The following is a 25289-nucleotide window of genomic DNA, read 5'->3' as shown; positions in this document are numbered from 1 at the left end:
AAAAATGGCTCTTCATTTTTGTTCCTTTGAAAACTGTAATCTATTTCTTTATACATCTTGGAGTGGAGATGGGTGCTAGTGAGAAGGGGAGGAATTACTGTTGTCTGGTTTTACAAAAATAGGATACGTAATGTGTTTTTTCTCACTGATCCATATATCACTGACTTCAATCCAGGGTATAATCCAATTCATTCAGCCATTTCTCATTCCTCTATTAATGGATATTGAGATACCCTCTGGTTTTTTTTTTTTTTTTTGGTAATTGTAACAAAAAAGTTAAAGAATAATATGCAGAGTATTATTTTTTTAAGATATATAGTATACTTTTATAAATATAAGAAAAGTCTGGAAGGATATACACAAAACTGTTGGTAATACTGAGGTGTGGTAATGGTAGTGAGGAGAGGTAAAAGGAGGGACCATTTACTTTTTCTTTACATGCTTGTGTATTTTTTTAATTTATTATGCAGTGTATGTTTTAAATTCTAATTTTTTAACTAGATTTATTTTTTTTAATTTAAGATGGATACAAATGATGTGGTAAAACGGTAGGATTTTAGCTGAATTCTTATCCACCATTTAGTTTCAGGGGATCACTAAACTGATCTCTTATGTAATTAGTCCTTGTCAAACATTCCTCACTGCTTAATGCTAGTCTCTATCTGCCCATTGCATCACCTTGTGGCAACACAAGACAACAATCCTTGCGAATATTGAGAAAGATGCATAATTTCAAGAAATAAGTGAAAGTAAAATTGAAGAACTACTCAGATCACACAAAGTCACTAACAAATGTGGACCTGACAGAGTTAGACCATTTAATAATTGAAGAAGAAAAATTCTACATGAGTAATAACATGATAGGCCATTTGAAATAGAATGATTTGGATTTCAAAAGATTTAAAGGAACCCTTGGGAAAAAGTCAATAATTTTTCAAAAGTTACTTTTACTATGCCTTGTTTCAAAGTTCAGAAGGATGCTGTAGTGCACAATAATCTGATTTTCTCGGAAAATAACATCCCAACACACTTTTAAAGGTTAGCATTGACTCATTGCTTGTTCAAAGAATTATGGAATAGGGGCCAGCTGGTGGCATAGTGGTGAAGTTCGTGTGCTCCGCAGGGTTTGCAGATTTGGATCCTGGGCGTGGACCTACACATTGCTCATCAAGCCAGGCTATGGTGGCCACCCACATACAAGATAGAAGAAGATTGGCACAGATGTTAGCTCAGTGACAATCTTCCTCAAGGAAAAAAAAGGAAGATTGGCAACAGATGTTAACTAAGGGCCAATCTTCCTCACCAGAAAAAAAAGAGAGAGAGAGAGAATTATGGAATACTTGTAATTATAACCTGAATTTTCTTAAATATGAGACAAACTTGTTTTCAAAATTTGCATTTTTATTCTTCAATAAAGCCTTTTTAGATCATTTTTATTCATTTTTTTACTATTAAATCTTGGTTCTCATTTTAAATGGATTTATTTTTCTTGGTCATCTTCTAGTAACAATAAATCTTAGATAAAAAGGATTTCCTGTCCTCTGTGTGTTTTTTCTTAGTCCGTGTTATTGTTTCCATCTGATTAATCTTTGTCTTACAGCCTATGAGAAAATTGATCTGAAAAAACTGATGGATAATGTAGAAGCTATTATAGGTGAGGAAGAAGTTACCAAATACATATGATTCTGATTTTTTGCACGTATTTTATATTTTCTCCTGTTACTTTTTATTCCTTTTTAAATTATCCTATTTTTTAATAAAATGACTGTAGTTTAATTTCCTGGACTTTGACTTTTATCTATGTTTTAACAATAAAACAGTGCCACATTTTGTTAACAAGCTCTATAATCTCATTTTTTCCAAATTAATCAAAGATATTTACTAAAAATACATCTTAGTGCAGTAAAAAGAGACTAAAGTTTTATTACCTGCTGGTAATCTCCCACAATAGAAAATTATGAAAATCCATTACTATGTACTGTGTTATTTGGTCTCTATTATTACTAAAGTTAAAGAAATAAACACTTATTCTTCTCCACAAGGAACTATAGTCAAACAGGACTCATTTGACTCTGTTATGCACTAAGTAGTTGGGGCTAATAATTAAATAGTAATAGAAGATTTCATTATTATTTAGAATAGATAGTTTAAAAATCTCATGTGTTATCATTTCTATTTTTTTGAAGGTGAGGAAATTGATGTCAATGACGTGGAAATGGTTCTAGAAAACATGGGGATAGAGCTCACAGATAAAGAACTCTCAGAACTAGTGAATAATCTGCCAGTTGATAGTGAGTATTTCAAATAAAAATATAGTCATCCAGGGAAGCTTATTGTTAAATTGTGAAAACTTCTAAAATTATTTCTCTCATTGCTTGTCAAAAATCTCATGATTCATGTTACATAATTTTTAACAATCCTATTATATCTTAAAAGATTGTCTGTGCCATTTAAATTTTAGTTTGAGAATCAAAAATTGTGTCATCGTGACTCCTATCATCAGGATTTCAATTATATCTTTTATTACTTTTTATTCTACTGAGATCTAAAATTTAAGCCAGAATAAATGAGAAAAAGAAAGAGAAGGGAGTGATCTAATAGAGGAAAACGAAGATGTCATAAAAGAGAAGAAAAAGATATGTTTCAGCATGGTAGAGTGCCAGTATCTCCACTCTACATAATTTTATTATTTGTCAGTAAACCAGAAAATTTCTAAGGCAATTCACAAAATATGTTTTACTGAATTTGCCGGTTTCATATGAAACTCTACATTGCACTTCTATGATCTGAATAGTGCTTTTTCTTATAGATGGAAAGGTCTATCAAAAAAGGTTGATGGATGGCATAAAGTTTCTTAAAGGTGAGTGAGAAACTTAATAAAATGCAAATCAGAGATCATAATGTTTGGCATTTGTTCTATTTCCTCGTGATTAAATTGTAAACGCTGCTACCTAACACATATTATTACATACTTTTGTTTCTTTTATAGGTCAATCTGTTCTTTAGGAGATCATTTCTTATGGTGTAACTTGGAAAGAATTCCCATGCTCTCTTGGGATTTTCCTAACTTTGACAAAGGAAGCAATTATCAGAGCCCAGATTGCATAGCAAAAGTAAAGAGAAAATTAGCACACCCTCAGTTTATTTATTCAGCCACAAAGACTACTAATCTGACACTCAGACAAAAATAAATTGCTGAAAAGGCTCCAAAGAAGTGAGAGGACATAAGACTGAAGAGATGGACAGGAAGCAGGCCAGGAGAGGGGTCATGTCTAAGCAAAGTTCCCACTCTTTCATCTTCACATAACACCTTCCTGATGTCTGCCAAATCCACATACCATTTGTACTACTATTCATATTTTTATTTAAATTGATTTACTTTTTAACTTATATTGAAAAATTTTTTAATGGTAATGGAAAACCAGCATCCCTTAACAAAACTAGAGGGTAACTGTAAAAATAAACACAATGAAAACAAGACAATGTTTGTTAGAAACATTGGATTTATTGTTATTTTGACAGAATTCTCTGAGAAGTTATTCAGTCACCTTTAAATTTTGGGTATGGGTATGCCTATCATTAAGATTAAGATTAAAACAAGCTCTAATTATAACTCCATTATTAATTCTTTGTATTCTTGTAAAGATCTCAATAGGCTTTGGTGTTTTGGATGAAAATGATAATCATAATCCTCAGGAACTGAGGGTTTACCTCACATTTTAGGGACATTAAACTTTTGTTTCTCTCTCTCTCTCTTTTTACAAGAAGGGAAGATTGATTCCAGTAAAGTGGATACGGTTTTGGGAAACATGGGCATAAACCTCACTGAAAAGGAGCTTAAAGATCTAGTACGAAACCTGCCAGTTGACGGTGAGCATTTTAGATACCACTGAACCCTACAGAAAAGCTAATCTTATGAGCCTGTCTATAACAGTTATTTAAAAGTTAGTTATTTATTTGGCATCAAGAAAACTTTCTGAAAAGCTTAGAGGGAAAACTTAGGTTAAAAGGAAGAACACATCCTGTCTCTTGCTGGTTTCCTGTGCAGATTAGAGAAGGATTTCAAGATCTCTCTCCCTCTCTCTCTCTCTCTGCTTTTTTACTCAGTCTTTCCTTATTCTCTCTATAGATTAGGGAGAATTGATAGGTATTACTCAAATTCCAATTCATTTCTTTGGCCACATTTGCTAATAGATGACATCACTATCTATAAAAAGGATACTCTTTATAGTATAGTATAGGAATGGCTATCTTTCGTGTTTTTTCTCTTTTAGTATGGCTAGAGTAGACCTCTACAAGACAGCCATCTCAGTCAGTGTTTGTCTGCCTATCTGCCTCTCACTTTCACATGGTCCTGTGGAGAAAGGTCTATTACAGACAACTCACGCCAGCTCTTCTCTAAATCTGTAACTAGCATGAAGTCACAGAAGTTACAGAGCATCACTTCCACCAAATGCTGTTATTGAAGCAATCACAAGACCCTGTCTAGATTCAGTCCAAGCTCTTAGTGGCAGGTATATCAGTCACATTGTAAGAGGATGTTGGATGGGAAATATGTACCTCAGCCATCCTTGGAAAATAGGTTCTACCACAGCTTCTTTTACTCAGCATATGTGTTTTAGATTCGTCTACGTTGTTGCTTGTATCAGTAATTCATTTTTGTTTTCATTGCTGAGTAACATTCTATTGTATAAATATACTACAACATCTTTATCGCTTCTACTATTGTTGGATGTGGGCTTTTTCTAGTTTTTGACTGTGAAAGCTGCTATGAACATTCTTGTACAAGACATTTGTGGACATGTGTTTTCTTTTCTCTTGGGTAAATACCTAGGAGTAGAAATGCTGCAACATAGGGTAAATGTGTCTTAAGTTTTACAAGAAACTACCAGATATTTTTCCAAAATGAATGTACAATTTTATACTCCCACCAACAATACCTGAGAGTTCTATTAGCTCCACTCCTCACCAACGTTTGGTATTATCAATATTTTTCATTTTAGTCCTTCTGGTCAGTGTGTAGTGGTATTTCAATATGGTTTTTGTTTACATTTTCCTGATGACTAATGATGCTGAGTACTTTTTCAAGTGCTTATTAGCCATCTGTATACTCCTTTTGAGAAGTATCTGTTCAAATTCTTTGCCCACTTTTTACTGAGTTACTTAACCACTTGAGGAGTGGTTGTTTTCCCTCCACTCCTTCCACCTCCAGGAGCGCTTAATTTCTCTTTGTCTTTCTGCTTTAATAATGAAGGAGTTTAAGGCCATACATTTTCTTCTGAATGCAGCTTCACTGAGGCCTTTGGTTTCAATATGAAGAGTTATCCTAGTCATTACTTTCTACTAGATGGCTTATAATTGATGCAAGGATAATCTAGTATCTAGAAGTATATTTCTTAATTTCTTATTAAGTTTTAAAAATTTTTATTATATATAAATTTTGGAGTTATGTCAGATAATATGGCCACTGACATGTTAAAGAGAATCTCTATTTTGTTAAAGTTTTCATTATAGCTATGTACTTTATCAATTTTTGTAAATTTGTTAGGCATATGAAAAACAATTTATAGTCTCTAGAGGGTAAACATAGACCTATATATATTATGAACTCAAGTTTATTGATGGTATTATTCAACTCCTTTATGTCTTTACTTGTATTTTGTCTACTATATCTTCTCATTTTAAGAGGGATAAGGTCTCTGACTTTAATTGTATTTTTATAAAATTCTTCTTACATTATTAATAGTCTTTGCTTTGTTTAGCTGTTTGGTATTTATAGGTTTATGACTGTTATAATATTCTTCATATATCTTTGCCCATTCCTTTGTTTTCAATCTTCTTCATCATTTGGTTGAAATATATTTCCTGAGAACATCATATAGCTAGGTTATTTTAAAATCCATCTGGCAATTTTTCCTTTTTAATAAGAAATTTCAGTTTGTTCAGTGTTGTTGTAATACTGGACATATTTAATTTTCTTTCTTATTTCATGTTTATTATTCTTTATTTCATCTTATTTTATGTTTATTATTTCTTTTCTTTTTTTTTTCTCCTTTTCTTTATGCTTATTATTACTGCTTTGTTTAAGGTGTCATTCGTTATTCTTGTTTTCTTCCAAATTAATTTTGAAATTCCAGAAGAGGGTCACATTCCATTAATTCTTACATTCCTTTTTCTCTCATTCACTGTCATCCTACATATGACTTAACTGTTGTTGGCAACACAATACTACTTTATTCCCCATCAAGAGACCATTTCCCATCAGATGTTTCATTTCGTCTTTATCCCTTCCCGCAGTACAGAATACCGAAACAGTAAAGAATACTGTACAGGGGCCGGCCCAGTGGCACAGCGGTTAAGTGCACACATTTGGCCTCTCAGCTGCCCGGGGTTCGTTGGTTCAGATCCTGGGTGCGGACCTGGCACCACTTGGCATGACATGCTGTGGTAGGCATCCCACATATAAACTAGAGGAAGATAGGCACGGATGTTAGCTCAGGGCCAGTCTTCCTCAGCAAAAAGAGGAGGATTGGTAGTAGTTAGCTCAGGGCTAATCTTCCTCAAAAAAAAAAACAAAACACAATACTGTACTCTTATTCTTCTCACCATTCCCCCGACTCTTCACCATGAGATCTTTAGAATGTCTTTACTTCCCCAACTGTGCATTCTCAATTCTCATGAATAATCAATTCCTAGGATTTACTGGGATAATTTAGCACTTGGCTAGAATTTCTCTTAATCTCCCTTCTATTTCAAGATTCTTTATTTAGTACTTAAGATTACACATCCCATGACAGATTATTTTTGAACTTATAGAAAGGAAGGAAGTTTCTGTTCTGGCATTTCTGTACTTTTGCCACCTCAGGAGCATGAGTGTTTCTGCCCACTTGTTTTACTCCTTCTTGGCGTTTTAGGAGTCAGAGGAATTGGAATGCCCTCATGCTAGTCTTTACTGACCTTTGTCAAGGTCTTCAGGATTCTAAGTGCCAAGCTTTCCAGTTCTGTTCCCACGCTGTCTCACCCCTCTGGTGCTTCCCTAGTCAATGGGGGAGAGAATGCCCATTCTTTTTTCCAGGACACAGCCAGAGCCCAAGGTTTGACATAGCCCTAACAACCTGTAGAGACCAACAGCATTTGACTCTCGAAAGGCAAACAGCTTGGAGGTGGTAGTAAAAGGGATATAAACCATGTTCCAGTCTCCATGTTCGCAGAAGCCCTTCCAAAATTTTGATTGAAGTAAATATAAAAGAGTAAGAATAACATTATAAATAAAGGAAAATAATCAACTTTGGCTTAAAAAATTTCTTTGTCACACAGAATGTTTTAATTCTTGCTAATAGATTCCTCCTCAGTTGAGATGAATTTGGAATATGTTAAAGGAAGAGAATTCCCTGCAGACCTAGTTTTCAGTGGAAATCCCCAATTAAAGGGCCTATGGCAAGGAGCTCTTTCATCTTGGGTCAGAATTTTCGCACCTATAAACCAGAAAGGCAAAGAAAAAGGTGAGAGGATTTGTCTGAATCCTCACCATAGCAACTCATATACAAAGCCAGACCAAAAAGTTGTAAACCTTTTCAAGGATCCCATCTTTTTTTCATAATAGGCTTGGTTACCTTTAATAGTCCAGTTGAATCAACACACATTTTCCATTCTGTCCTTACCTGTAGCTAGTATTGATGCAGAAATTATTAGTGGCCAGGAATACTTTAATAGACAAAGAATAAGGTCCAAAAATTCTTCTCACCACAGAGTTAGCAACATTATTGATAATTGATATACTTCTTTGGCCATTCTACTGGTACTTTGTGGGTACTCAAAAAGAAAAGTTTGTTGAATTCATGAAATAACTACATTTTATTCCATGATTCCTAGGTTATAGCTAGGTTTTCTCGTCAACATAGAGTATTATTTTGCTAGGGGAAAAGAAAAGAAGCATCTTTCTTTTCAGAAACTAAATAACAGAGGTTAGCTACTTTTCTTCCCTAAAGCATAATACATCATAGATACTGGAATATTAATTATATTCAGGAAGTAATTGTGTTTATTATTATTTGAGATTTCACCTTTCCTCTTCTACCTTCTTTTGAAGCATGTAATAAAAGTTTACATGTTCGTGTGTGTGTGTGTATGTGTGTGTGTGTGTGTGTAACCAGCTTCTGTTTTTTTTCAATTGAGGTATAATTGACATATAACATTAGATTAGTTTCAGTTGTACAACATAATGATTCAATATTTGTATATATTGCAAAACGATCACCGCAATAAGTCTAGTTAACATGCGTCACCATACACAGTTATAAAATTGTTTTTCTTGTGATGAAACGTTTCAGATTTACTCTCTTAGCAACTTACAGATTACAAAACAGTATTATTAACTATAGGCACCATTCTGTACATTAGGTCCACATGACATATTTATTTTATAAATGGAAGTTGGTACCTGCAAAAGGTTAAATTTTCTAGAGCAAATAAATACTGCTAAATTTTTCTGCTCTATGCAACATCATTTTCTTAGTTTCACGTTTCTGTCCAATTTATTCCTTGTCTTACAGTTAATGGCAAGGTTGGTCTGGAAAAGTTGATGAATGAAGTGAAACCTTTTTCAGGTGAGTAAGACATTACTAAAACGTTTTTAATCGAATTCTAACCCTATGTTATATTTTGCACAGTGTTTTCCCAATATTATATTATAAATTTATTAATGCTGACATTTTACATATTTATAATGAAATATTTACATTTAACTTTTCTTCTGCCTTTAACTTTGAATTATCTAAGATTCAGCCGCAAAAATAAGTGGTGATGTTTGAGTAATAAATTATAATTTCTGTAATTTCTGGCAGTATTATGCTGATCATAACCAGTGTTGAAATCAGAGGTCACAAATTGGCCACCATAAGTTGAATCCAGTCTGCAGTCAAGTTTTTTAAGATTTGGTAACACTGGCCCTACATTCCCTGACAACAACAGCTGGTGTGTTTTCTCATTGGACAAGGCCTGTGATGCCCACTTCACCACAGCCAGTTTCGCTCATTTCTTCTACCTCCAGACTCTTGCAAGCTTTTGAGTTAATAACTGCTGGTTTAAATGGCCAAAATCTAGGCAGGCACAGAATATAGGAAGATGAATATTTTTAGAAAATTAAGTTGATACAGTTGTTTTAAAATAATCACGATTCAGCATTAAAAGGAAAAAGACTCGAAATTACTGGCCCTAAATTACTGGCCAGTGACAGAATCTGATTTTTTTTCCGTGGTGTCTTGCCACTAGGCTTAGGAGACCACTCTGTCTTTATGAAGAATCAAGGAACAAACTCTGTCTCGCTGTCCTTAAACACTCTTAGAATATGTGAGAATGTGAAAGTGAACAGGGCTTTATATGAGCCAGCTTCTTCATTATTTCAGATCATTATAAAGTCCTAAAATTGCCGTGTGTCAACAATTGTTTTTTCCTTCAAAGGAGATAAAGTTGATACCAGTAAACTTGAAAGTGTTTTGGGAAACTTGGGGATTGAGCTCACGCCTAATGAGTGCTTGAACTTGCTGAAGACACTGCCAGTTAATGGTAAGTCTTGTGGGTACTATCTGGGTTTTTTAGAAAGTCTGGTTTTGTGGAACTATGTGAAAAATTCCAAAATAAACTAAAAATGCTTCAAAACTATTGAAAATCTAATGCTAATACAAAGAAAACTTTCATCACTTAGATTTTGATTTAAAAATCATCAATCTAACCCTTTCAGCTGTAAGTTGCTGTCAAAGACAAAGTTCATTACTCAGCCCTCAGGCTGCTGATCAGCTGGATTTGTAAAAGTATGAAAGAAAGAAAGAAGAGAGGTGGGAGAGAGAATAAGGAGTAAAGAGAAGACAAAAAACAAATTAAATTATATAGCTCTGTGTGTTTCTGCAGCACAGAATATATAGTTTACCAAAAAGTGGATAATTTTGTACTTTGAGGAAAGGCTACGGTTTTTAATTTCCTTATTAAGTTACATTTTTTAAAGTTTAGGAAAATAAAAATGCTTTTAATTCCATATCCAAGGATATTCACTATTAATATTTTAGTGCATTTCCTTCTAGTGCTTTTAAGATAGATGATAGATAGATAGATATTTATGTGTATATTAATTTATAACATCTCTTCATAATGTTAATGTCTGTATTCATCATAAAAACCTTGATAATGCTGATAAGTGAAAATAAGACCATCTCTATTCCCACCTCAAAGTGAAAACTAATATAAAAAATTGGAGGTATATTTTTCCACTTCTCATCTATGAATATATGTCCTTTGTTTACTTGGCAACCTTATGGATAAATCTTTCTAAATATCCTAAAATTTCTTGAGATTAAATTCTATTAAGTAGAGTTGCAAAATGTAAGATATTTTATTTGTTTTATGACATTTCCTTCCAGGAAATGGAAGTTTGAACTCCCAAAAACAGTATTTAGAATGTTATTTTTCCTACATTCTAACATAGAAAAACAGCAAAAAAAGAGCATCTCATTATTATGATTTGCATTTCACTCCTTCACCACTGAGAGTGAACATTTTAGTATATCTATTATCTATTGGCATTTGAAATATTCACTAGGCAAAGACTTCTAAATTCTTTCTTTCTAAAATTAAGAGATGGACTATATTTCTGACTCCATTTCCAAAATATCTCATTTTTTTTATAGCTGATGGAAAAGTGTATCAGAAAAGGTTGATGAAGGGCATAAAGTCTCACAAACGTGAGTAAGAAGCACAGTGAAAAGATTTACTCTGAAACTCCCATTTGTATTGTTAAAATATGAATCCTCTTTTCCTATATATTTGAGTCTTTCTTTATGCTTCCTTCAGTAGATCTGCATTTTACCAGGTATTTACCAAATAGTTTCCTGTACTAAGATTTGCCAGAAAGTGTTAAACTTTCTTGGATTTTCCTAACTCAGCCCCAAGGAAACAAAATAAATTTAAAAATATAAAGCAAAAGGTGAAGAATGAAGCCTGTCAGATAAGGATTTCAGTCAAAGGCAGAGACAAATAATTTGAAAGTACAGGCAACAAAAATAACTCCTATTTTTCAGAATATTATGTCAATTGTCTCTAGCTCTAGCTTTTCAATATTCCCAACATAAAATTGGAGGGAATGAGTTCTAATTCTATTCTCCTCCTAACTGGACAAGGCTAGAATTTTGATGTTTGTCTTGAAAATCTTAACAAAAATACTAAGAAATGAATTAAATGTTTTTTATTGTAACAAAACACATGCTCAGTGAAGAAGAAGAATAACATAGCAGAGTGAATGCGTAGTTCAGTTTTAGAATCATTCAGTTTTGCTGTATTCCTTTCCTGTCCCTTACTTAGGAGGCAATGTTGATGTCAATAAGTTGGACACTCTTTTAGAAAACATGGGAATCGACATCACAGAACAAGAATTCATGGATCTGATAGAAAGACTTCCGGATGATGGTGAGCACAGTAATCACTCCTATACTCAAGGGGTACCTCGTCTTTTTTTCCCCGTCTTTATTGAGATATAATTGGCATATGACATTGTATAAGTTTAAGGTTTACAGCCTGTTGATTTCATACATTTATATATTGCAAAATTATTACCACCACAGCATTAGCTAACTCCTCCATCACATAATTATTATTTTTTTAATGGTGAGACATTTAAGATCTAATCTCTTAGCAATTTCTAAGTATATAGTACAGTATTATTAACTTTAATCACCATTCTGTACATTAGATCCTCAGAATTTATTTGCCTTATAACTGAAAGTTTGTACCCTTTGACCAACATCTCCCCATTTCCCTCACCCCCCAGCCCCTAGTAGTCACCATTCTACTCTCTGTTTCTGTGAGTCCAGCTTTTTTAGATTTCACATGTAAGTGAAATGATACAGTATTGGTCTTTCTCTGTCTGACTTATTTCACTTAGCTTAGGTCTCTCAAAGTCCATCCATGTTGTTGCAAATGGCAAGATTTCCTTCTTTCTCATGGCTGAAAAATTTTCAGTTGTGTATATAGTCTTGCATCATTGAACGATAGGGATATATTCTAAGAAATGCGTTAAGCAATTTCGTCATTGTGGGAACATCATAGAGCGTACTTACACAAACCCAGATGGGATAGCCTACTACACACCTAGGCTATGTGGTACTAATCTTATAGGACCACCATCATATATGCGGTCCGTCGTTGACCAAAACAGTGTTATACGGTGAATGACTGTAATATACGACATCTTCTTTATCCATTCATCCACTGACAGACACAGGTTGTGTCCCTATCTTGGCTGTTGTGAATAGTGCTGCAATAAACATGAGAGTGCAGATATCTCTTTGAGATCCTGTTTTTATTTCCTTTGTATACCCATAAGTGGGATTGCTGGAGCATACGTGTACTTCTATTTTTAATTTGAGGAACTGCTATACTGTTTTCCCCAGTGGCTGCACTGATTTACGTTCCCACTATCCGTGAGCAAGGATTGCCTTTTCTCCACATCCTCACCAGCATTTTCATCTTTTGTCTTTTTGATGATAGCCATTCTAAGTTGATATCTCATTGTGGTTTTGATTTGCATTTCTCTGATGATTAATGTTGTTGAACACCTTTTCATGTATCTGTTGGCCATTTGTATGTCTTTGGAAAGAGAGCAATTCAGTTTCTTTGCCCATTGTTTAATTAGATTGGTTTGGTTTTTTGGCTATTGTGTGTTATGAGTTCCTTGCATATTTTGGATGTTAACCTCTTATCAGATATATGGTTTGCAAATATTTTCTCCCGTTTTGTAGGTTGCCTTTTCATTTTGTTGATTGTTTCTTTTGTTGTGCAGAGGCTTTTTGGTCTGATGTAGTCCTACTGATTTATGTTTGGTTTTGTTGCTTGTACTTTTGGTGTCATATCCAAAAAGTTAAAACTCATGTTAACATTTTAACATAAATGTTTTAACACTTTTAAAATAAAAGTGAAGACTCATGTGAAGGAGATTTTTCCTTATGTTTTCTTCTAGGAGTTTTACAGTTTCAGGACTTACATTTAAGTCTTTAATCCACTTTGATTAATTTTTGTGAGTGGTGTAAGATAGTGGTCCAGTTTCATTCTTTTGATGTGGTTATCCAGTTTTCCCAATACTGTTTATTGAAGAGACTATCCTTTCCCTGTTGACTATTCTTGGCTGCCTTGTTGGCAGTTGATTGTATATGTGAGGGCTTATTTCTAGGCTCTTGATTCTTTTCCATTGGTTTATGTGTCTATTTTTATGCCAGTACTATACTGTTTTGATTAACTTTGTAATATAATTTGAAATCAAGAAGCATGATGCCTCTAATTTTGTTCTTTGTCAGGATTGTTTTGGCTATTTGAGGTTTTCTATGGTTCCATAGAAATTTTAGGATTTTTTTTTCTATGTCTGTGAAAAATGCCATTGGAATTTTTATAGAGACTGCACTGAATCTATAGAAGGCTTTGAGTAATATGGACATTTTAACAATATTAATTTTTCTGACCCATCAACATGGGCTATCTTTACATTTGTTTGTGTTGTCTTTAATTTCTTTCAAACTAAGTCTTGTAGTTTTCATTGTATAGATATTTTACCACCCTAGTTAAATTTTTTCCTAAGTATTTTATTGTTTTCTTGTGCTGCTGTAAATGGGATTGTTTTCTTTATTTCTTTTTCAGATATTTCATTGTTAGTGTATAGGAGCACAACTGATTTCTTATGGTGATTTTGTATCCTGCAACTTTACTGAATTCATTGATTAGTTTTAACAGTTTTTTTGATGATGTCTTTAGGATTTTCTGTATATAAGATTATATCATCTGCAAATGAAGACAATTTTATTTTTTCCTTTCCTATTTGGATACTTTTTCTTTTTTTGCCTGGTTGCTTTGGCCTGGATTTCCAGTACTACATTGAATACGAGTGGTGAGAGCAGGCTCTTGTCTTGTTCCTAAGGCTGTTAAGGGCTTCTCTTTCTCCTTTCAAACCAACGGGTGAAGTGAGCACTTTTTTTAATGAAATCGAATGTAATAGTAAAGCTAGATATTGTCTCATGAGTCATATGATCAATTATGTATGTGTGTGTTCACAGTTCTTTGTGTGGCTTATGATCAAAACTTTTGCAAATCACTAGCTTAAATAATAGTACTGACAGTTCTATTTTTCTTTCCACCACCACACTCTTCTTGGAGGATTTACTTAACCAAATATATATTTAAGATTTCAAATCTTTTATCTCAAACTTATCTCATTAGTTTCAGTTTAGCACAGTAAAGTCTTTTTATCTAGCATGACAGGGGCAAGTAGTTGATCAGACAATCTAAAAATCAAGTTAAAGTAAGGAATCATAAAAATGATATGTATACCTTAAACATTTTATTTGAATGAAAAAAATTGAGCCAATGCCATTTTAATTTAATGTAGCCATCCTCTTTGGGGATTTTCTTGCACAAACATACCCATTTATCATCTATACTCCCATTTTCAGTTTCTCTTAAGTGGAGCAAAGTGCTTTCTTAAAAGTTGAGCAGAAATTTCAGTCAGAATCCACCTAGATTTTAATTCTTTCTCCAGTCTTTTTACATTTATCTTATCCATACCAAATTCAACAGAACTTTTTTAGCAATTTGCCGTTACATAAACTTCCCAAATCATTCAAATCTGTTTTTATGGTAATAACTCCCTTTTCCATTTATAGTTCATCACTTTATATATGATTATGTTATCAATTTAATAAGTACAACTATTTATAAACAAGCCTGGAACAAGCTCAACAGCATAAGAACACAAATGCACTGGCTTACTCAAAGTGTAGCTTACTAGATGTGAAAGTTTGGCATGCCATCAGCATCAGTCTAAATATTTTACGATAGGAATGAAAAATGAAGTTCAGACCATCAGGTTGGTTAAATAGAAGTCAGCTAAGAGATCTTCTCCCTTATCAACAAATCCCTGTTGAGACATAGACTTTCCGCTGACAACCCAACCTCTACATATAAAAGTAAACTTTTTCCCCGTTAAATTCATTCCTGATTCTTGATTTTTTTTAAAAATTTCTATGCCACTATGATCCATCCACAATTACCCATGAAATAATCTACAAATTATCTTTGACTTCTTATGCTCCTTCATTTCTTCCTCCTAAAAATATCCCAAATCTCTCTCTCTCTTTGCTGCTCTACTTTCAATTCAAATCCTCATCATCCCTGGCTTAGACTACTACTGCTGAAGCCTCCTGACGGGTCTAACAGCCAGCTTGTCACCTACACACACTAGCCAGGATGACTTAACTGAGGTGAAAATCTGATCCTGTTACTCCTCGAGTTAAAACCTTTCAGTGACCTCCTCATAGCTCACAGCGTACGGGCACTGAGTCTTATGATATCCCAGACCCAGTGCTAAACATTTTTATCAATTTTCTCATCCAGTTAATTGATTCGTTCATGTAACAGATATCTACTGAACATCTAACACCTAACAGTCTCTGAGTCCGCCTTCGGGATACAGCCATAAACAAAACAAGTTAATGTAAACTTCGTGAAGCCAGAATTTTTATCTTTTTTCACAGCTGTATTCCCAGATCCAGGCAGTCTGATATCAAAGTCTAAACTAGTAACTCCAACCAGCTTCTTTTGACTCATCTTTCGAATCCTTACATGGCATTTTTCCTACAAGCAAAATTTAAAAGTTTTAGTTCACCACATACTATGCTCTTCATTGCTCCTTTCCTGGAATTCTTTGTCTTTCTCCAGTGATAGAAAATAACACAATACCATAAACAATGGCCTTAAATGTATACTAGTCATGTGTTATCAGCCCTTCCAAGAAAAACATGGAGTTAGAAACAGAATGAGTCCAAAACACTTGAGAGAATATTTTACCTAAGATAGACTTTATAATTCAAGCAATCTTAGACCCTCTTGCAGATAACGGAGCTATCTATTAAAGTCCAAGAATTTCAAGTTTTTTTTTGTAAAGATTTTATTTTTTTCCTTTTTCTCCCCAAAGCCCCCTGGTACATAGTTGTATATTCTTTGTTGTGGGTCCTTCTTGTTGTGGCATGTTGATGAGCAGTGCCATGTCCGCGCCCAGGATTCGAACCAACGAAACACTGGGCCGCCTGCAGCAGAGCGCGCAAACTTAACCACTCGGCCACGGGGCCAGCCCCAAGAATTTCAACTTTTAAAAGGACAAGATATAGTGACTAGCCTTCATCTGGACTCTAGTTCATAATTTAAGTACTTTATGCTTTATGCTTTTTTTCTGAGTTTGGATTTATCAGTGTCTAAATTTTGCCTTGTCGCGGGGGCTGGCCTGGTAGTATAGCAGTTAAGTTCACACATTCTTCTTTGGTCGCCCGGGGTTCACCGGTTCGGATCTCCAGTGCAGACATGGCACCGCTTGACAAGCCATGCTGTGGTAGGCATCCCACATATAAAGTAGAGGAAGATGGGCACGGATGTTAGCTCAGAGCCAGTCTTCCTCAGCAAAAAGAGGAGAATGGGTGGCAGATGTTAGCTCAGGGTTAATCTTCCTCAAAAATTAAATAAATAAATTTTACCTTGTCTTATAGGTGAAGGGAAGGTCAAACTAAGTACATTGATGGAAGAATTGAGTACTGTTTTAGGTGAGCAAAAATTACTTAATTCTTTACATTGTTTTAATGATATTTCCTACCATTCCTTCATTCCCTTCTTAATTTCACCATTTTAACCTTTCATTAATTAAACATTTTCATCTACTGTTTTAATTACCTATGTTTCTGCAATAGAGGTATTAGGTTTTTGCATAAGACAATAAATTTCAAAATTTATGTAATAATTGTGATACTGTATGTAGACATAATTATTTGAATAGGTCACCAAAAACATAATTTTTTTGGCAATTATATTAGCCTCATATTATTATGTGTAGTATTTTTCTCCAATAATATGAAGATATGCCTTTTATTATAAAAGGCACAGTGTTATATTTCTAAGTCTAGTATTCACTCTGCATGATACAGTAGATGTCCCTAGGTCTTCTTAATAATGTGAGAATATTTTTGGTCTTAATTTTACCCTTTGATCCTCCCTCAACCAAACCACAGGAGAGACCTCAGGAATTGTTCAGACCTTCTCCACTATTGTTGATTCTCCTTGAGATGAGCTAACATCTGAGTGTCTGGATGATTTCATCCTATTTTTGTCTTTGAATGATTTGTTTAACTATCTATGGGTGCAATGACTGCAAAGAAGCATTTAAGACTGAAAAGCAGATCTCAAACAGCTGTAAGACAAACCAAGCTAGCTGAAAGTATTATAAGAAGAAACTGCAAGGCACTCTGGAATCATGGTCCAATATTTCTCAGACTTGAAAGAAAACTGGTCCTAATAATGCCTTAAGTCTACGTTAAATAACCAAGTTGTCTTTTCTTTAGCTTAGATATAAATTTGACCTGTACTGTGAATCCAAGTACAATATGAAGTATTAGCAATGGTGCAAATCCCCCTCTAGTTGGTCAAAAGAAAATTCAAGGCAATTCTATCATTTATCGAGGGAATTTTTTTGAAGTCATATTGGTTTATAACATCATATAAATTTCAGGTGTACATCATTATATTTAGACTTCTGTAGAGACTGCATCTTGTTCACCTCCAAAAGTCTACTTACCATCCATCACCATACACATGTGCTCCTTTACCCCTTTCACCCTCCCCCTGCCCCCTCCCCTCTGGCAATCACCAATCTGTTCTCTGTATCTATATGTTTGTTTGTTTATCTTCCACATATGAATGAAGTCATATGGTAATTGTCTTTCTCTATCTGACTTATTTTGCTTAGCATAATACCTCAAGGTCCATCCATGTTGTCACAAATGACATGATTTTGTCTTTTTTTATGGCTGAGTAGTGTTCCATTGTGTGTGTGTGTGTATACAATTTTAATTGGTTTATTGTACTGAATAGGACATGGACTGTATTATATACTAGGTCAGCCAAGGTAAGACACAAATTTTTTTTTATTCCTTTGGATGGAATATCTTATGCTTAGGAATCTGTTCCACCAGATATTATGTATTTCCCCAGAAAAGTCTCTCTCTCCTTGAATTCTTTATAAGGAGACAAGATCTATTGAGACTGTTGGAAAGCCATGCACTTAGAATTGTCTATTAGCCCCACAGAACATAGCCAGTAATTCTTTAAACTAGTTTGCTAGTAAAAAAGCTGAGTTATAGAGTTAGGATTGTCCTAACTCTAGTACAGTGATTGTCCCCAGTAAGATTTAAACTTCAGTAAGTTCTTGTTAGTAGTAAGAGAAATCATGACAGGCTAAGTCAGAAGTGTATGATATTAAATAAGTAAAAATGGGAAATATGACAAAAGATAAGAATAAAAATATGTGAAAAATATGCAGAGCACTGACAATCAGTGTTTTCTTATTCTGATGGTCTTGGGTGGAAGCTCTGTACTTCAAGGAGTTTTCCACTTGTTCTGAGGATCTTGGACCTTAGGTCGGCAGGTGACTTACATGAACCAACTGCTTCTTGGAGCTCTCTGGAGAACCTCAGTTTAAGGTTTCTAATCATGTAACTTTCCAATTTTAATATCGTTTCTTTCTTTTTTCCAGGAGTGTTAGTGTTCAAAAGACAGTGAAGTTTTTAAATAATAGGCAAAACCTTTTGTATAATCATGAATAATTGCCAAAATAAAATGTATTTCCCTACAATTGAATAGATAAGTTGGAATGCCCTAAGCAGGTAGCAGGATATCTAAAAGTTTATTAGCCAGCCTGAGTGCTGTCGATTTTTGACAAGAGAATGTTTCAGCCCATTCAGAAAATATACATATTATTAGTACATGTTCATAGCACAGAGAGAAGCAACTGTATAAATCTGTTTGGTTATGCTCAAAGGGCCCCTTAGGGTGTGGTTCTAATCCTGGTCTCAAGGTTACATATTTTCCAGAATAATTTAGTGTCAGAGGAGGCATGAATTGGCCATGTCCTCTGATATAATATAAAATGTCCTAATCAGTGTTGAATAGTGTGACAAATTTGTTCCTATAGTAATGGGTTGTTTTATGTAGGATTTTGGCAAATATTCAATTGAAATTTTATCTTGTGCAACTATGTCGCAATCCTGGCTTTGGCAGATCTTATCCTCATGGATATTATAACCTGATCACTCCAATTGTTTCTTTACAGCATTGAGGTCAAATTTTGTGCTTCTATAATGGAATCATTGAACCTGACCCTACACTTGTTTTTCTGATCTATAAGAGGTCCTTCAAAAAGAACATTAGTTTAAAAATGAAAAGGCAAACTACAGACTGGCAGAAAATATTTGCAAAACACGTATCTGATAAAGGACTTGTATCTAAAATTTTCAAAGAATTCTTAAAATTCAGCAATAATAAAACAAACAACCTAATTTAAAAGTGAACAAAAGATCTGAACAGGCACCTCACCAAAGAAGATGTAGAGATGGCAAATAAGCATGTGAGAAGATGTTCGACATCATACGCCATAAGTGAATTGCAAATTAAAACAACGAGATAACACTACACACCAACTAGAATGGCTAGCAACAGAAGCTTTCATTTGTTGCTCATGGGAATGCAAAATGGAACAGCCACTTTGGAAGACAGTTTGGCAGTTTCTTACAAAGCTAAACTTAATCTTACTATAATATGGAGCAATTACACATTAGGTATTTACCCAAATGAGCTGAAAACTTATGTCCACACCAAAACCTGCACACGAATGTTTATGGCAGCTTTATTCATAATTGCCAAAACTTGGAAGCAAACAAGATATGCTTCAATTGATGAATGGATAAACAAACTGTGGTACATCCACATAATGGACTATTATTCAATGATAAAAAGAAATGAACTATTGATCCATGAAAAGACATGGAGCAACCTTAAATGTACATTGCTAAATGGAAGTAGACAGTCTGAAAAGGTTACACGTGGTATGATTCCAATACATGACATTCTGGAAAAGGCAAACCATAGAGATAATAAAAAGATCAGTGGTTTCCAGGAGTTTAGGTGGGGTGGTGTAGGGAGCAGAAATGGATAGGAGAACCACCAGGGAACTTTAGGGCAGTGAAACTATTCTGTATGTTACTGTAATGGTAAATGCATGACATATTGTATTTGTCAAAACCCATAGAACTGTACATTACAAAGAGTGAACAGCAAGAATATACAGCTAGATCACTAAGAGAAAAATATATAAGCAGATTCTGGAGGAATCTATGTGTAGGCTTCCTATGTTCTCCCTCTTATGAGAGGCCACACAGAATATACCTTCCCTCCAGCCGCAAAAATGTAGTTACACATGTGTGCTCAGGGAAGCCCATTAGAGACTCAGTGCCCAGGGTTTTTTATTTGGGGCTGTTCACTTAGGCACCCTCTGCCTAACAACTACCAAAATACCAAACTCCCATAAGAAAAGTAACTATTTACCATTAATCATGTTGTTTGTACAAGTCTAGGCACAGTGAACCAGGCTTATCTGTTAGTATTGGAGGGAACATTCTGAAACTCAAGTTCCCAGATGCCAGACAAGTACCAACCTGGCAAGCAGGCTCTTCTAAAAATAGCAGCCTCAGGGCTGCTATGTTCACTCTTTTCTGCACATATTCTACTTAGTGAGATGGTCTGCTAAAGCATTTTCTCTGGTCTCTATATTACCTATTTCACTGTGGGCTTCTGCTTTTATGATAGCAATTTCTTTGAGCAGCATCAAGGCATCTAGTAGTAGTTACTACAAAAGCTTATCATCTATTAGTTTTACCAATTTGAAATCTCTAGAAAGGGCCAATGTTCAGTCACTTGAACCAATCTAGTATCTGTTAAGTAATTGGATCTTTAAAGAGAAACTAGACTAATTATTGCATATTTAGCCTACTGGGTCCCTTTTCACTTTTAAGACAGACCTATTAACAAATAATATTAAGTCAAAATTTGGTACTGAGGTGTCCAAAAGATCTGTTCAGGCCATGGACACTTTTTGAACTATAGAAATACAATTACAGAAATTAGTTACAGAAAGAGAATTCTCCTTCATAGGGTAAAGGTAATAAAGTCACTGAATTGAGACTGTTATACCAATGGATAGTAATATGAGGTGAGAGTAACAATATTTCATAATTTGTTAACCAACTAGTCCAAAAATATTGGATATTTTCAGTTAGCAATAGAGAGCATAACTGCATGTGGTACCAACAGATTTAAAGATGATTCTAATATGAGATGTGAAAATGCTTTGGCTAATGTTAGGAACTACAGTTGCTCTGAAGCAAAAAGGATATAGCCAAGGCTACTGAATTAAAAGATAAGCTATAATAAGCAATGGGTCTTTTATGTATGCTATCGATGTGCTGTGTTAACACTCCTGAAGTGTAGCCTAATCTTTTCGTTATTGTTACTGCCTTCAAGTCGATTATGACTCCTAGCGACCCTGTGTACAGAAGAGGGGAACCCCGTCCAGTCTTTTTGTGCCATCCTCTCACCTTGCAGTGCTATATCAGACAACACTCCACTGCTATTCTTAGGGTTTTCATGGCCAATTTTTTCAGAAATGGGTGGCCAGGTCATTCTTCCTAGTCTGTCTTAGTCTAAAGCTCTGCTGATACCTGTCCACCATGGGTGACACTAGTGGTATTCAAAATACAGATGGCATAGCTTTCAGCATCATAGCAACACACAGCCACCATAGTACGATAGCTGACTTAGAAAAGGACTGAGTAGTGTTAGAAATTCCCACTACTTTGGTGGTTTGGTAAATAAAGTTTATTTCCCCTCAAGAATTTTACAACTTACTATGAACCTTTCCGTTTGTCTTTTACTATCTTCTTTCACATTCTGGCGCAATCAGACATTATTTTAAGACAAATCTACTCTCTATTTCTCAAAGTACGTGTGTGACTCACTCATTCACTTTCTTTCTCTCCCTGTATTTAGTACCAGATTGGCACAGATGTTAGCTCAGGGACCATCTTCCTCACAAAAAATAATAATAATAATACAATCTGGACCAACAACAACAAAAAATACGTGAGACAAGACTTTATTCAAATAGACAAACAAAAGTGAAAGCAAAGCACTTAGGGGAAAATAGGCAAGTTAATGGCAAAAATACTTACCAAATAGCATACTACAAATCAAAAAGTCTAATTACCTTATACAAAGACCTAGCACTAATGACAAAGACAAATCCTAGGATAACAAAATAAATTCACCAACAAGAACTCAACAAACCCAATCAGAGCTCAAATTGTTGTTGTTGAGACTGACTCACTTGGCAGTTAATGTGAAGACAAATAGAAATTGCACACGAGGGGCCTGGTGAGTACACCTATTGGTCCAACAGTCCCCTGTAATGCTGCCAAATGAGGATCTTCAAAATGAGTGGCCTCTCCAGAATTCTCAAAAGCTGACACCACCATTCATTATCTGAAATAAAAAAACACAAACCTGGCCAGGCAGTCTTTACTGTGCAGAACAGAATGGTGATCTTATATAAGATTTGGAGGAAGTGTGGAGTTCAGGGATTGGCAAATTCAGAGGCGTGAGTAGATGGAGATTGTCTGTAGAAACACAAATTCTCAAGTAAGACTGACATTGGTTGGTATTCACAAGAGTATTCATTGCAGTGTGACTCTTCCCATGTGGCTGACTTTCTGAAGTAAGGCACTGTCACTGATTGGTTGGCTTTCAGAAGTGTGTTCACTGAGGCAAGGTGTCATTTGATTAAACAAGTTTAAAACCAGTAGTGGTGGTTTCTTTACCGTGGTTATGAAACAATAAATCTTTTCTTAGGAGTTCAGGTACTGTTTTTATTATCAGTGGTTATATGAATTCTCATAATGAACTATGGAGGAGAAATTACCCCAGTTTTTCCTCTTCATATGTGCATAGCTGGACCTCAGGGCACAAGAGAGGGGTCATCACTACTAAAGCTACATCAAGTTCCTCTGCCATGTCCCCTCCATGAAGTGGCACACTATTGCTCCCCTGACTATTATTCAGGCTGTCACAGGACCTGGTTGTGTGGAAATGATGGAAGGAGCCCTCCAGCTGGATTCATTAACAGTAGAATAGAAGATCCAATGATAACTGCAAGGAAATAGAAAAGACAATTTCTTGTCATAGAAATGCAGCTATGAGTCTTTACAAAGCTCTCAAGTTGACATGTCTGAGGAAGCTCATTTATCTATGGAATTACAAAGGAATAGTCTTATGAAATAGCTACTGCTCATTCCAAAGAGATGGAAAATGATAGAGCAAGAGGAAAGCGTGAGAGCCCAGTAGAACTTAAACGAGTATGTAGCTACCCATATACACTTCTCATGTACCTTCTGACAGCACTTCCATTTCTAGCAACATGGTGGACTAGGTGCCTGGATGTTGAAAACAGCTAATAATGCAGATAAAATCTAATTTAAATGCTTCCACAAACTTGTAAACTAGAAGGAATACTCATACCAAAAGTCTGGTACCCAAAGAGGAAAGAAGAGCCCTGAAGCCACATTTCATTTTATAGGCTTTTGCTGAACTAAATGAATCTGAACTACTTTTCACAGCCCGCCAGAACTCGGTGGAGAGGAAGCAAAGCCCAGAGCCCACTCAAGGTAGAAGGTATAATAGGAGAATTCCCTTAAAGCTAAGAATCTAAAAAAGCCACATATACAGCAGAAGAGTGAATTACAAATATCCCCCTGGCCTGCAAGGAAAACTGCCTGACTCAATTTGTAAACACAAGATGATCTTCACACAGGCTTACTTGCCAAATTCACGCTAACTTTTGCTAAAAATTTAGTTTAAAGTGATCCCAGATGACTAATGCCCCCGGGCAACTGACATAAGCAAATTCAGATACTCTCTGAAGGAAAACTTCAGATGAGTATCCAAAAAGATTCTTCTCAAAACAAAGAATTTCATATGAAGAGCAATTCATAGTCTAAAATTATTACAAGAAAACAAGGCACCATGAGTAAGAACCATCATGAACAACGTATAGCAGACTCAGATCAGCAGAGATTTTAGATTTTGGAATTGTCAGACAAAAAAATTATTAAATTAGTATGCTTAATATAGTTTAAGAATTAAAACAGAGACTTGAATATATATAGTAAAGAGCAAGCAGATTTGATAAAGAACCAAATAGATCTTTGAGAAATGAAAATAGTAGAAATTTAAAATATTTGAAGGATTTAATAGTAGTTTATAAACAGCTGAAGAAAGGACTAAGGAACTGAAGAAATTACAAGGTATGTAGCACAGAAAGACAAAGAAATGGAAAATGTGAAAGAGAAGAGATATAGAGGATAGATAAGAAAATCTAACATATATTTAATTGGAATGCCAGGAAGAAAATAGAGAGAGAATGAGACAGAGGCAAACTTGAAGAAAACTTTCCAGAACTGATAAATGGTGCCAATTTAAAGAAGCCAAATGAATCCCAAGCAAAATAAATAAAATGAAATCCATACTAGAGTGGGGGACTGGAATTGGCCACCCCAAGATAAGTCTTTTTGGCATGAGGATTATTTTGGGCTGGTTACTTTTAAAAACTGCAGACAGGAAAGAAACTCTGAAAAGTAGAATTTACTTACCCTTTGTTAAGAGACATTTACATTTGTAAAGAAAAATCTCCATCTGTAAAGGTGTCTCCCTCTCTGTACCAGGAAGAAGGGGGGATGACCTTATCTCTAGAAACTCTTAATCAATGCAGAAGGCAAGGACTTAAATCTGCATAATAATCTTACTCTTGTTTACTGTACTTGTCTGGTAATCTCCCGTAACTGACTCCCCCCACCCCCAACATCCTCCTTTGTCTTTAGCTGAAGGTGATATTTAAAGTGGTGGCTTCAGCCATTTTGGCGAGTTGCGCAGTTTGCCTGAGCCCTTCCCATGTATACATGTTATAAAGCTTTGTTTAATTTTCTCCTGTTATTCTGTGTCATGTGAATTTAATTCATTCTCTGGCCAGAAGAACCCAGAGTGGGTAGAGGAAATGTCTTCCTCCCCTACACTAGCCATATACACTTGAAATATGCAACATATATAACTTATTGGCTAAAAGTTTAGGATTCTAGACTTTGCTGACAGTAAGCTTTCAGAGATTCATTTTCCTCTGATTTAAACCAAAAGGCTTAATTAAACCAAAATTGTCTTCCTCTCTAAAGTTGCAAAGTATAAAAGTATTTGTAATAATCAAAAGTTTATTTACCATAACATTAGTGCAAAACAAAAATTATTATAGAAACTTGAGCCTCCATTTTTTAAACATACCTTCT

At 34.9% G+C, this 25289-nt stretch overlaps 1 protein-coding gene across 1 annotated transcript in view; it reads left to right on the top strand.

The window, feature by feature from the left end:
• Nucleotides 1-25289, top strand: part of EFCAB3 (EF-hand calcium binding domain 3) — a 498542-nt gene that overhangs the window by 289439 nt on the left and 183814 nt on the right. The window contains exons 84-92 of the mRNA XM_070227127.1: nt 1601-1654; nt 2187-2291; nt 2810-2860; nt 3766-3870; nt 8553-8606; nt 9460-9564; nt 10680-10733; nt 11350-11454; nt 16569-16622. Of these exons, the coding sequence (XP_070083228.1) occupies nt 1601-1654; nt 2187-2291; nt 2810-2860; nt 3766-3870; nt 8553-8606; nt 9460-9564; nt 10680-10733; nt 11350-11454; nt 16569-16622 (687 nt within the window). The remainder of the gene's footprint in view (nt 1-1600; nt 1655-2186; nt 2292-2809; nt 2861-3765; nt 3871-8552; nt 8607-9459; nt 9565-10679; nt 10734-11349; nt 11455-16568; nt 16623-25289) is intronic.

This window comes from Equus caballus, chromosome 11 (assembly GCF_041296265.1).
Source record: "Equus caballus isolate H_3958 breed thoroughbred chromosome 11, TB-T2T, whole genome shotgun sequence".
Lineage (NCBI taxonomy): Eukaryota > Metazoa > Chordata > Mammalia > Perissodactyla > Equidae > Equus > Equus caballus.
Note: the sequence above shows the minus strand (reverse complement) of the source record. Positions and strands in the feature narration are given on the sequence as shown.